This window comes from Rhinopithecus bieti, unplaced genomic scaffold, assembly GCF_001698545.2.
Source record: "Rhinopithecus bieti isolate Rb0 unplaced genomic scaffold, ASM169854v2 scaffold_11380, whole genome shotgun sequence".
Taxonomy (NCBI): domain Eukaryota; kingdom Metazoa; phylum Chordata; class Mammalia; order Primates; family Cercopithecidae; genus Rhinopithecus; species Rhinopithecus bieti.
The window spans coordinates 2,033,778-2,048,109 of NW_016807225.1; the positions used below are offsets into that span (position 1 = coordinate 2,033,778).

Consider the following 14,332-nt stretch of genomic DNA (forward strand, 5'->3'; position numbering starts at 1 on the left):
AAAAAAAAAAAAAAAAAAAAAAAAAAAGAATAACTGTCTACATAGGATGATGGTCCTAGGTCACAAACTGACAGCTGCCTATTCAGCAGACGTCTTGATGGAGCTATTCTCAGCAGCACCCAGACTTCCTTCTCTTAAGCAGAATGGGACAGTCTCCCCAGAGTGCCCCTGTGCAAGCTTCTCAGAGGTTTTCTTAGTCTCCTCTGTTGAACTTAATCTAGTCCTCTGCTTCCTAGGAGGGGTGGGTTGGGTCCACAGTACAAAGTCCCCTTCAGACTGTGAGATATCTGTAGAGGGTTCCACCATGGGTTCACATGATGGCTTCTGGAGTGAATAACAATCCTAATAGTCATACTACCTTGTTGATAAAATTTCAGAATTAAGTGGGAACTCAGAGATCTTCTAGGGTGACCTGCCATGTTTCCAATGAGGAAACAGATGACACCCAAGAGCCCAAACCTCTTGCCTTCCCACCAGTCTGCTTTTGTTTCATGCCACTTTGCTGAACAGAGCTTTACTAGGCAGGTGTTTACATAAGGCCTTTTGCTAAGGTGGGCCAAGAAGCAGGCCATTAACCAGAACACTTGAACAGTCTAGGCACTCATCAGCTCCAAAACATACAGCTACACAACAAGAGACCAGAAAAAGAGTGAGTCTAAGCTTGACAGTGGCCGAAGTGGAAATGTTTCTTTGTTTAAAAGAGGTTTTAAAGTTGCAATCCAAAATTTAAAAGGGCAGTGGCATATTGGGGAAAACATTTGCATCAAATTACATAAATGAAGGTTTAATATTTATGCTACAGAAAGAAAATCTTATAAAGCAAAACATCAGGACTCCAATAGACAAGTGGGCAGAGGCTATAAACAGAAAGCTTACATAATATTTTTCCTACCAAAATGAAAATACCCTAATTTCCGATTCTGATTATGAAAACGATACACATTAAGGCAAGGTTTCTCAACCCCAGTGGAATTGACACTTCGAGTTCGATAATTCTTTGTTGTTGGGGGTTGTCCTGTGCCTTGTAAAATATAAAATTTACCCACAAGATGCCAGTAGAACGCCCCCTCACCCTGCTTAGTTTGACAACCAAAAATATTTCCAGAACTTGCTAAATGTCCCTGAAAAGGCAAAATCAGTCCTAGTTAAGAATGCTACACTAAGGAGGCAGACACATGGAAAGTTGTTCTTTCTCCTTAATACTTGATAACTTGTAACATTAACATGAAATTAAGAAGCCTTCATAAAGCCAACTGGCAACAAGTAAATTATTTAAAATTATAACACCTAAATGCCAGTGAGGTTGTAGCTAAATGGATAGAAGCATATGCTACTGGTGACATTATATATTTGACATGACCCTTTTTCAGTAACACTTCTCAGGATTGGGAAGATTGAATGCCTCCTTTGCCTCATTCATCTCGTTCCTAGGAATTTATCCAAGGAAATCATTGGACAGAGACAAAACCCAGTATGCATCAAGATGTTCATCTCAGCGTTATTTTTAATAGTGACAATTTGATGACAACCAAGATGTCCAACATTAGAAGACCACTTTAAGTAAATTGTGGATCATCAATTTGATGATGTAATCATTAAAATTTATGTTCACTATGTAGATGTGATAAAATTATGACAGAAAGCAAAATACAAATTGTATGTGTACTGTGATTGGAATTTTGTAAAAATAAGTATGCATGTTTGTTCAAAAGGATGAGACAGCCAAGTGGGATGGTTCATGCCTGTAATCCCAACACATAGGGAGGCCAAGGCAGGAGGATGACTTGAGACCAAGCTGGGCAACATAGTGAGATCCTGTCTCTACAAAAAATAAAAATAATTAGCCAGGCACAGTAGCTTGCACCCAGCTACTCTGGAGGTTGAGGCGGGAGGATCTTTTGAGCCCAGGAGGTTGAGGCTGCAGTGAGCACTGCCCTCTGGACTGGGTGATAGAGTGAGACCCTGTCTCAAAAAAAAAAGGATGAGATCGCAATGTGTGTAAATGAAAACAGCTGTGTTAAGGGACTAGGATCATGGGTGTTTTTAACTTTTAAAAAATATCTTTAATGTTATTAATACCATATTTTTTTATTTTTAAAGAAACAGAAGAAAATAGCCAGAGAGCTGAAGGAACTCTGGAGGACATCAAGTACAAGGACAGGGAGGATATTATTGAGCTCAAATTTGGGGATCAGGTTTTGTTAGGAGACCTTATAATTTATACCCCAAAAAGCAATACTTTGAGAGTGGAAGATGGAACTTGTAAATATTACACCAAGACAACAGGTGTACCAGTAAATGTCTGGTCACCCTAGACAGGGAAACCAAGAAACATGACATGGAGCTCTCATGAAAATTCAGAAGAAGTGATAAAGTTCAGAGTCAAGCAGAGAGGACTGGATTCCTATGACCAAAATGTGATTTCCTGCAACTGAGGACCTTGTAACTAAAAGAGGGTACTCAGCTGGCATAAGAATATGTCTTATCATTAAGATAGTAGTGTGACACAGAAAATTATAAAAAGCAAAGGCCATATAATCAGTACTAGAGCTGAGATCAGCAGAAGTGATTCATCTACTCAACAAATATTTATCAGCCAGGTACAGTTTGTTCTAGGCACTGAGAATATTGCAGGGACAGGACAGATTGAGTCTCCGATTTCACGAACCTTACAGTCAGTTGGAAGTCAGGCTGGAAAACAAACAAATAAACACACTAATCACATGACATGTAAAGTGCTTCAAAGAAGATGAAATCATGCAATGTGGAAAGTGTCTAAGGGAGGAGATTGGGGCAGCGATCAGGGGAGGCCTTCCTGAAGCCTTGGCGTTTGAGATCAAAGGTGAATCAAAGAGGAGATTGGAAAGATCTGGGGAGAGAATGATCTCAGCCTAGAGAGCCTTGAGGCCAAGCTGCGAGGCCAGGCAAAGGTCAGAAAAGTGCCTGGTAGGGCGGAGACCAAGTTCAAGACCATAAGGGAGTGAGGAGGAGCTCAGTAATAACGGCAATTGTGGGGCTGAGCACAGTGGCTCACACCTGTAATCCCAGCACTTTGGGAGGCCAAGTTGGGTGGATTGTTTCAGGCCAGGAGCTGGAGACCAGCCTGAGCAATGTAGCGAAACTCCATCTCTACAAAAAAAATTTTTTTTTAAATATCCAGGCATGCACCTGTGGTCCCAGCTACTTAGGGAGGCTGAGGCGGGAGGTTTGCTTGAGTCCAAGAGGTCGAGGTTGCAGTGAGCTGTGATAGCACCACTGCACTCCAGCCTGGGCAACAGGGCAAGATCCTGTCTATAAAATAAAATAAAATAAAATAAAATAAAATAAAATAAAATAAAATAAAATAAAATAAAAGGCAATTGTGCTGCTAGGAGCAGGAACTGGATGGGGCATGTGGTGGGGACCCAACTAATGCAAACCATGCCTGGGGGGATTTCTCTGAACCTAAACTTGGATCATAAGTTGAGAAGCAATAGCACCTCACTGGGCTGTTTGACAGTTTAATTGAGAGGGCAAATGTAAGAACAAAGCAATATTGTCATTTTTTGTTTTACACTGTTCGTTTGTTTAATGCAGAGAGTCCGGCCTTTTCCTACAAACAATCAGATATGTTATCCTACATGAACACAGACGTTCTTCTTTCTGGTTGCTTATAAACTCTTTAAGGATATCAATAGTTTCAGGGGATTGGCCTTTCACAACTGGTCAAGTCTCCTTTGTTGGGTATGAACGGGGAAGGTAAAATTTGAACTACGAAATGACATGACGAAGTTCTTAAAATGGTTGTAATTCTGCCACTCCTACCCTATTGGTTCAGTTTGGGGAATAAACAGAAGTTTGACTTAGGCCTTTTGAAAAAATGAATCTCTTGGATTCATTTGGAAGTATCCCGGAGTTACAAAGGAGAAGCTGTGGAAGAGTTTGAGTGGTATGTTAATTACTCTCTAGGAGTTCTCATGGACGCCACAGATTGACTCAGCTGACCCTTCTTCATAGGCACGTCTCAGATTTTGGAAAATTATTCCAGATTATAAGTTGGCAGTCAAGCAACGTGATTTGATCGAACCCTTACTCTGTGGCAGGCACTGTCCTTGTCACTGAGGACAAAACAGTGAAGACAATAATAGCTCCTGCCCTCACAGAGCTCAGCAACGTAAAGGGTAAAGAAACGGTTAAAGTTATAATTACTGAAACATGAATAGATCCCTGAGCTCTTGCCTTTCCATTATATGAATGAACTGTACTGGACTATTTAGAATTGTTTTCATCAATTTAAGAATATAATAGTAGTGTGCTTAAATGGACATTGTGTTTTAGAAAATTTTTTAAACTAGAAATAGTCTCCCAACTCTTTAAATTTTCAAATATTATACTATCAATGATAAAATAAATGAAAATATGTAAAAATACAACACAAATGTAATAAAATCAAACACTACATAGTTATGTCATATTATTATTATTTTGAGACAAAGTTTCACTCTTTCCCCAGGCTGGAGTGCAGTGGTGCAATCATGGCTCACTGCAGCCTCCACCTCCCAGGCACAAATGATCCTCCCACCTTGACCTCCCAAAGAGCTGGGACTACAGGTTTGTGCCACTGTGCCTAGCTAACTTTTAATTTTTTTGTAAAGATTGGGTATCACTATGTTGCCCAGGCTGGTCTCAAACTTCTGGGCTCAAATGACCCTCCTGCCAAAGAAGCCTCCCAAAGTGCTAGGATTACAGCAACTGCACTTGGCCTTACGTTATTTTTAAAAGGAATCCACTATGAACATGACTTGCTGCACATTAGGCTCACTTAGGAAGTACTCCAGAACAATTAAATTGGAACCTCTGGGGGTCTGGCATCCAGGAATCCAGGCTGTTTAAGACTCTCCAGGTGCTGGCAGTGTGCACAGCCAGGGTTGAGGATCAGAAGCAGTGCATTTGCAGCCTATCAGGTCTGTACCTGAATGTGTGGAGTGAGTAGAATGTGTGGAGTGAGCAGAATGTGTGGAGTGAGTGTGGGGCAATTATATGGGTAAGTACCCAGATACTCTGTCAGATACAGTGGCCTGATGGCTTAAAACAAAACAAACTATTCAAACCCTTGCTTTGATGGCAGTTATTATTTGTTTTGTTGTTTGGTTTTGAACATTGATAACCTTGCTAGTGGTAACCTTTGTAACCTGAAGCATCAGTATCAGCCAAGATTGCATGCATTCAGAGACAAATGATAGACCAGCCATCAAATACAGGAATCAACAAATCATGGCCTACTTTTCATGTAACAAGTTCAAAAGTGGAGAGACATCAGGCTAGAGCAAGGAAGAACCAAGCTCCTTCTCTCTGAGCAGCCATCCTCAGTATGAGGCTTTCACTCTCTAGACTGTGAGATGGGTGCCAAGCCTCTGGGCATCAGTCTATGTTAAGGGAAGGAGGCCTTTGTCCTTATGAGCAGGCTGTGCCTTTTTAGTAGGAAGGGAAGCTCTGCCTCCACCTCCCTCCCACCCATCAGGTACTTCTGCTTACGTATCTTTGGTCAGAGTTCTGTCACACAGCTACCCCTAGCTACAAGGTAAGCTGGATTTTTTTTGTTTTTTGTTTTTTGTTTTTAGCAATTCTGTTCCCAGTTTTCCTAGAGGCAGGCAAAGGAGAAGGGGTTTGGGATGGATGCTGAATGAACCAACCTATAGTTATTTCACATTTGAGGGCAATGAAATCATAGTCTTGAAAACCAAGGACCAGGCAATAGCCTTTTAACTCTGTGACTAGACAGGCCCCTGAGGGCATGGCTGATGTGGCCAAACATCTGTTAATGACAAAGTTGCTTATGGCCCTAGAGTTTCAGCTCTAAGACATGAAAGTGAAGTTTCCTCCAGAATCACACAAGTGCATTATTCAGCGCAAAGATCTGTGGTTTGGTGATTCCTCTTCTCCTTTCATAAAGTGAGAGGCAGCAGTTTGGGTGGATTTCCCCAGGAATGGTGGGAGATGTGGGCCTAGATCCTCCCCCCGCTTGGGAAGAGTCATACTTTTCAATCGGAAGCCTGCTCCAGGAATGGCAGGCTCCACCCTCTGCATGTGACATACAGGGGCTGGTAACTGAGGGAGCCTGAACATATATCTGGGTGTGAGGGATAAACTTCGAACGCCACTTAAGTGTGGGTGGGAGCCAAAAGGTCACTCTGCCAATAAATGACTACATGTCCTGTTGAGGAGAAAATACACAGGGACTATTTTCACCCTTCTGGAAATCGTGATTAGAAAATGCAAGGAGAAGGTCAAGACACTAAACGGGAGCTGCAGGGAGGAAGCCTCCACCCTGCTCAGAGTGTCTGGAGAGTCCCGGCCAGAACCCAGCTAGGAAACGCCAGCCTTGTCCTTGGTCTTCGTCCCTAATGGCTCCCTGTGGGTGAGGGAGCTGCCTGGGGATTCCCCATTGTCGAAGCGCTCTTTGAGTGACCCCCACCTAAGCCCCTCCAGTAGGGGATTTCCCAGAATGTTCCCACACCCCCAGGAAGTCTCTTCCTTAGCTACCCCCAAGCTGCCTGTGGTTCATGATAGAGGTAGGTGGCATCAAGTGACCCCACAGGTGAGGGATTTGCCTGAGGTGGGAAAAGAGGAAAGATAAAATTGGAAAGCCAACCGGGCTGAGGAGTTATCTCACAGGAGAGAACTGTCAAACAGTATAACGTTTAAACAGACTTTAAAGGCAAGAGAGGATGGAGGGCACAGACTCTGAGGCCAGAGTGCCTCAATTCAAGCACCAGTGCTGCAACTTCCAAGCTGCATGACCTTGAGCCAGTCACTTAACTTCTCTCTTTTTTTTTTTTTTTTTTTTTTTTTTTGAGACGGAGTCTCGCTCTGTCACCCAGGCTGGAGTGCAGTGGCTGGATCTCAGCTCACTGCAACCTCCGCCTCCCGGTTTATGCCATTCTCCTGCCTCAGCCTCCCGAGTAGCTGGGACCACAGGTGCCCGCCACCTCGCCCGGCTAGTTTTTTGTATTTTTTAGTAGAGATGGGGTTTCACCGTGTTAGCCAGGATGGTCTCGATCTCCTGACCTCGTGATCCGCCCGTCTCGGCCTCCCAAAGTGCTGGGATTACAGGCTTGAGCCACCGCGCCCGGCTTAACTTCTCTGTTCCTCAGTTTTTCCTCTTCTGTAAAACGGAGATAATACTATCTACCACACAAGTTTGTTGAAAATATCAAATGTAATGATAACTGTAAAATACTTAAAAGAGTGATTGGCACACGAAAGTATTCAATAAAAGCTATTGGCTGGGCACAGGTGGTTCACGCCTGTAATCTCAGAACTTTGAGAGGCTGAGGCGGGCATATCACTTGAGGTCAGAAGTTCAAAACCAGCCTGGCCAACATGGTGAAACGCTGTCTCTACTAGAAATACAAAAAATTAGCCGGGTGTGTTGGCAGGCACCTGTAACCCCAGCTACTCAGAAGCTGAGGTAGTGAGAATTGCTTGAACCAGGGAGGCGGAGGTTGCAGTGAGCTGAGATTGCACCACTGCACTCCCAGTCGGGGTAACAGAGAGAGATTCTGTCTCAAAAAATCAATAAATAAACGTTAGTTAAGTTAAGCTGGGCTATTTTTTTTTTTTTAATTTGGTTTCTATCTACCTTTCTCATATAAATTGAGCCAGGTTACACCTTAGACCTATTAGATCAGAATCAGGCATCAGGATTGCTAAAGCTCCCCAGGGGACCCCAGTGTGTGGATGGGGTTGAGAATCATTATTTTGGTCCAGTCTTTCTGTTTTAAAGTGAGGCAACTGGAGCTGAATAGGGAAATCGAGTCACTGAGGGTCATCCAGCCAGGACCCGGGCCCAAGCTCCCTATTCCCATTTGCTTCTGATGGAGCTCACCATGGTCAAGAGTTCAGGACCTGGCTTTGTGTCTGAAGGAAGGTCTGGCCTCGAGTCAGCCCTTGTCCAGGGTATCTGGCCAGGTGGCCCCCTCTCCATGCAGTCCAGGAGGCAGACAGTCAGCTCTATGATTGGAAGAATGTGAGCAACTCAGGGATCTTGTGCTGTGTTGTGTGTGGGTCACCAAAACTGAGACCCAGCTTTCTCCTGGAAGACCACAGGGCAGCCAAGGACTTTTTTTTTTTTTTTTTTTTTTTTTTGAGACAGAGTCTTGCTTGGTTGCCCAGGCTGAACTGCAACGGTGCGATCCTGTCTCACTGCAACCTCCGCCTCCCAGGTTTAAGTGATTCTCCTGCTTCAGCCTCCCCAGTTGCTGGGACTACAGGTGTGTGCCACCATGCCCGGCTAATTTTTGGATTTTTTGTAGAGAGAGGGTTTCACCATGCTGGTCAGGCTGGTCTTGAACTCCTGACCTCAAGAGATCCGCCCACCTCAGCCTCCCACAGTGCTGGGATTGCAGGCGTGAGCCACTGCACCTGGCCAACTTTCTAGTGTTCTCAGGAGACCTTTGCCCACTCACGTCTCCAGTCTCTCGGGGGAAGCAGTCTGTGAGAGAAGGAACACAGGGCCCCGAGCCAAGCCCTGCTCTGCCCCTCCCTGGCCAGCAATGAGTCTTTGCATCAAACACTCAAAGTTTCTGAACTTCTGAGAAAACAAGTGTCTTGAGGCGAATCCTACAGCACAGCTGCCACCAGTCTGTGGTCATTTTGGAGGGTATGTGGTGTAGGTTTGTCCCAGGGTCTCAGTTGTCCTCATCTGTAGAGTGGGGATAATAACAGCTGACCTTCCCTATCCCACACAGAGCGTTACTGTGAGGAGTCTGATGGACCTGGATGAATTCTGAATAGGAGAAAGATGGGTACGTGGATGCCCAAATGCAGGCTCACCCCCGCCCCTCTCTGTAGCAGAAGACATGCATATGGGAGAGGCTGCATTTCCTCCCCACCTCACTGTGCTGTAGGTGTCCAGCCCTCCTTGTTAGGGGATGTCACTGTTGTACCTCTGGATAAACAGCTGCTCCCACGCCACCTTTGCCAGTTGTCTCTTCAGTTGGGTGAGCCCTTTCCAGGGCATGATGCCCCAAGAAGAGCCCGAGTGGACTGGGCAATAGCAGGGACATGGAGGGACAAGGCCCCAGATCAGCCACTTCCTCCTGCAAGGGAAGTCAAACTCTTTCTCTCACAAGTGTCAGGCTGGCTGCACGGTCCCTGGGCTGGCAGGGCGGGTTTCTTGGGGGCCCTAGCAGGAAGCAGTCTTGCTTCCCAAGGTAAAGACGAGTTTCTTATCACTGGCGGTGGTTTTCTGGTTAGAGGTAGCAGGCAGCGGTTACAAACTTTGCCTAGAGCAAGCCAGGGATCTGCAAGCCAGGGAGGGGGAGGCAGATGAGAGAGCTAGAGTGAGCTCAGCAGAGCTTGCTTAGGGAGGAAGGACCCGCTGTCACTTCCCGAAAGCTGGGCCAGCCTCTAGGCGGGGAGAAGGTCAGAGCGGCCCTCCCTTCTACCTCGGGGTTTGCCCAGGCTCTTCAGAGCACAGAATTTACAGTAAATGTTGTCACCAGTGGAAACTCTCAGAGGGGGCGAAGAAAAGGGCTAGAGGAAGGAGCCAGGACTCCCGGCCCCCAGTTCCCGTCTTACCAACACCCCCTAGTCTCATCATGTTGCTTTATCTTACCTTTCGGTAAAGAGGGGATGCCCTCCTTCTGGGATGTGCCAGGAAATACCCAAATGGTAAAATGAATGAGCCAGCCACACCTTGCAGAAGGCAGGGCTGCGAGTCCATCATCGTGTCTTTTGGCAACTCCTCTGCCCCGTTTTAGAGGGGCTTCCTTTGTACTGACCTTGGCACACTTTCTAGCTCAGAGTCCCATTCAAGAAATGCCAGGCTGAGGCTGAGCATGCTTGTGTCTGTCCTTCACAGATGCTGGAACCTGGCTTGATGAGAAAGGCTGTGGTTGGTATATGCTTCTCTGCCATTTAAAAAAGACCACCACCCCTCGCCAGGATGTGGGGTTTGAGATGATTGACAACATAACCTATTAACCTCGTTAGCCTACAGCTCATGCCCCTGATGGATTCATTAGGGCAAATTTGGTTTTATTATTTTATTTTTTTAGAGAGGACCTCACTCCGTCACTGAGGCTGGAGTACAGTAGCACGATCATGGCTCACTGCAGCCTCCAACCCCTGGTGCTCCATAGCCGATTTTCTTGTCTTTTTATTTTTGTAGATACTGGGTCTCAATAATGTTGCACAGGCTGGTCTTAAACTCCTGGGCTCTCAGGAAGTAGAGGTTGCAGTGAGCTGAGATCGCACCATTGCACTCCAGCCTGGAAGACAGAGCGAGACTGTCTCAAAAAATAAAAATAAAAAAACAAAAAACTGCTGGGCTCAAGCGATCCTCTCACCTTGGCCTCCCAAAGTGCTGGGATTATAGGTGTGAGCCAGTGCACCCAGCCTATTTAGGGCAAATTTTAAATGTCAAGTTATCTTACATCTGCTCACCACCCACCCTATTTTTGAGTTACCTTCTTCGTGCCAGCAGATGATGTCATAAGTCTGTCAGTCAACAAACATCTGAGTTCATATTATGTGTCAGGCATCGAGCCAGGCATTAACAAATAGGCATTTAATAAGTGCTTGAATAATTAAAAGAAATTTAAAATAACATTTAACTAGTGCTTTCCAACTTGCCTGATCATTAGAATGACCTGTGGCACTAGTTAAAAATCCAAATTTCGCTCCCTAGTAGTCTAGTGGCTAGGATTTAAAACATAAAATTATTATTATTATTTTTAAATTCAGATCTGCAGCCAGGCATGGTGGCTCACGCCTGTAATCCCAGCACTTTGGGAGGCCAAGGTAGGCAGATCCCCTGAGGTCAGGAGTTCCAGACCAGCCTGGCCAACATGGTGAAACCCCGTCTATACTAAAAATACAAAAACTAGCCAAGCATGGTGACACCCACCTGCAATCCCAGCAACTCGGGAGACTGAGGCAGGAGAACTGCTTGAACCTGGGAGGCAGAGGTTGCAGTGAGCCAAGATCGCACTACTGTACTCCAGCCTGGATGACACAGTGAGACTCTGTCTCACAAAAAAAAAAAAAAAAAAAAAAAAAAAATCAGATCTGCGGACTTCACTCCCCGAATCCCAAAATCACTGATTCACATTCCTAGATTTTAGGATGGGCCTGAAATTCTATTCTTAACAAGCCTTCAAATTAATTCTCATGATATGGCAAGTTTGGGGAAATACTGACCTAACCCAAATAGATCTAGAAAGGTAAGACCTGGTCTCCAAATATCAGGTTGCCTTTTGAACTGAAATGTTTTTTTATTTGCATCTCCAATGACATTTGCCTCTCCTCTGTGGTTACCAATACTTAGCAGAGAAAATCTGTTTGGTTGAGTCGAATAATATAAATCTTAAAATTATACCGGCATTGCAATCTCCTGGGCTTTCTGAAGATGGAATTCCTTTTCAGTAAATGCTAATCACCAGATTGCAACTGTTGATTAATTAATGATGTGATCAGAAATCAGCACTTCTTAACAGGCATTTTTCTGATTAGCATGTATTTGATGGTTCCCCCAAGCAACAGGGAAAAGAGTGTCTGGAAAAAAGAGAAACTCACAGGCTTGGGACATGTCCAGAGTACTGTCAGGCTGCTCTCTGGTAGGCCAGACAGGGTGGAACAGAATCTTGTGGCAGACTTTGACCATTTGTTATTTATTTATATTTATTTTATTTTATTTATTTTATTTTATTTTATTCATTTTTTTTTTTTTTTTTTTTTTTTTTGAGACGGAGTCTCGCCCTAACTGTCGCCCAGGCTGGAGTGCCAGTGGCCCGATCTCGCCTCATTGCACACTCCGCCTCCGGTTTCCATTCTCTGCCTCAGCCTCCCAAGTAGCTGGGACTACAGAGCGCACCGCACATCTCACCCGGCTAATTTTTTTTGTATTTTTTTATAGGAGATGGGGTTTCACCGTGTTAGCCAGGATGCGTCTCGATCTCCTGACCTCGTGACCGCCCGTCTCGGCTTCCAAGAGTGCTGGGATTACAGCTTAGCCACCGCGCCCCCGGCATATTATTTATTTTTATTTTTATTTTTATTTTTGAGATGGGAGGGAGCCCCTTGCTCTGTCACCCAGGCTGGAGTGCAGTGGCATGATCTTGGCTCACTGCAGCCTCTGCCTCCTGGGTTCCAGCAATTCTCTTGCCTCAGTCTCCCGGGTAGCTGGGATTACAGGTGTGTGCCACCACGCCTGGCTGATTTTTTTTTTTTTATTTTTTTATTTTTAGAGACAGGGTTTCACCATGTTGGCCAGGCTGGTCTCGAACTCCTGATTTCAGGTGATCCACCTGCCCCCGCCTTCCAAAATGCTAGGATTACAGGCGTGAACCACCACACCTGGCCCCATTTAGTATTTATAAAGACCCTGAGCATTCTAGAATCTGGGTACAGTAGACAAGTATCTAGTGACTTTATTTGTAAGATGAAATGCAGACACTCGGAGCTTTTGGAGAACACATGGCATAACAGAGTGGAAAAGAGTGAAACTGGTATAAGACGGTCTCATGAACGACTTTCCATTTCCTTAGGCTCTGGCCTGCCAGTTGCTTTCCCTTGCTATATTCCCACCACCTCCCACCCACAGACACCCTCACAGAGACCCTTGCATGCATGCACGCAGAGGAGCACACTCACACACACCCCTCTATCAGGTTGAACCATGTGAAATTGCTTTTTTTGGGGAGGGGAGAGATGGAGTCTCGCTGTGTTGCCCAGGCTGGAGTCAAGAGGCTGGATCTTGGCTTACTGCAAACTCTGCCTCTCCGGTTCAAGCAATTCTCCTGCTTCAGCCTCCCAAGTAGCTGGGACTACAGGCGCACCGCCACACCCAGCTAATTTCTATTTTTGTATTTTAGTAGAGACAGGATTTCACCATGTTGCCCAGGCTGGTCTCGAACTCCTGAGCTCAGGCAATCTGACCTCCTCAGCCTCCCAAAGTGCTAGGATTACAGGCGTGAACCACCGCCCCCGGCCTGAAATTGCTATTCTTATAGGTCACAACAGACAAATATCAGCAGCTTCACATGGTTCAGCCTCATATCTATGTGTACACACGCACACCCACCCATGGTGCTTACGTAAATGCGCCCATACTCACCTACAAACATGTATACACTTGTGCACACAGTCACATGTGCAGGAAAATTCTCTGGTGCCCTTCTCCATGGCTGTGCTAGTGAACAACTAATCTGGCCCCTCCTGCGTCCCTCCGCACCCTACCCGCCTTTCCACCTTCCCCAACATTAACCTCCGGTGCTGATCCCCACCCCTACAGGAGAGTGAAGACCTGGAGAAACAGAACGCGGCTCTGCGCAAGGAGATCAAGCAGCTCACGGAGGAACTGAAGTACTTCACGTCGGTGCTGAACAGCCACGAGCCCCTGTGCTCCGTGCTAGCCGCCAGCACGCCCTCACCCCCCGAGGTGGTGTACAGCGCCCACGCCTTCCACCAGCCTCATGTCAGCTCCCCGCGCTTCCAACCCTGAGCTTCCGATGCGGGGAGAACAGAGCCTCGGGAGGGGCACACAGACTGTGGCAGCGCTGCGCCCATCCCGCAGAGGAGCCTGTCGACCTGGAGACCCGGAGACGGAGGCCTGGACAAGGAGTGAACACGGGAACTGTCACGACTGGAAGGGCGGAAAGCCTCCCAACAGTGCCGCAGCGTTTCGGGGGGCGTGTGCTGGACCCCACCACTGTGGGTTACAGGCCCAATGCAGAAGACTATCAAGCAAGATGCTCAAGTCCCATGGCACAGAGCAAGGCGGGCAGGGAAGGGTTATTTTTCTAAATAAAAGCTTTAAAAGAAACCAGTCTGGCAAGGCAGTTTCTCTCTTTCACCCTGTCCCTTGACACTCTAAATTCTGCGATGTTGGGACCTTCTTTGTTTTTTGGACTCTGGTACCCTCAAAGAGCTCTAGGGACTCCACTAATAGCTCCTCTTTTCCATGGTTTGTTGATGTACTTGGGAAGCTTTCAATTCCTTCCTCTAAATGTCTTCTTTTTCTTCCTCTTCTTCTTCCTCCTCCTCCTTCTCCTCTTCCTCTTCCTCCTCCTCCTCCTCTCCTCCTCCTCCTCTCCTCCTCCTTCTCTTCCTCCTCTTCCTCCTCTTCCCTTCTCCTTCTCCTCCTTCTTCTTCTTGACAGAATTTCTCAGCTCTTGTCTCAGGCTGCAGTGCAGTGGCCCGATCTCCACTCACTGCAACCTCTGACTCTCAGGTTCAAGAGACGGTCTTGCTTCAGCCTCCCCAGCAGCTGAGACTACAGGCACGCACCACGGCGCCCAGCTCATTTTTGTATTTTTAGTAAAGACAAGGTTTCACCACGTTGACCAGG

General features: G+C 46.1%; 1 protein-coding gene across 1 annotated transcript in view; it reads left to right on the top strand.

The window, feature by feature from the left end:
* BATF (basic leucine zipper ATF-like transcription factor) overlaps positions 1-13,810 on the top strand; it is a 25,091-nt gene extending 11,281 nt beyond the window's left edge. Inside the window, exon 3 of the mRNA XM_017880542.1 lies at positions 13,277-13,810. Within this exon, the coding sequence (XP_017736031.1) occupies positions 13,277-13,486 (210 nt within the window). The 3' untranslated portion in view covers positions 13,487-13,810. The remainder of the gene's footprint in view (positions 1-13,276) is intronic.
* Positions 13,811-14,332: the final 522 nt, after the last annotated feature.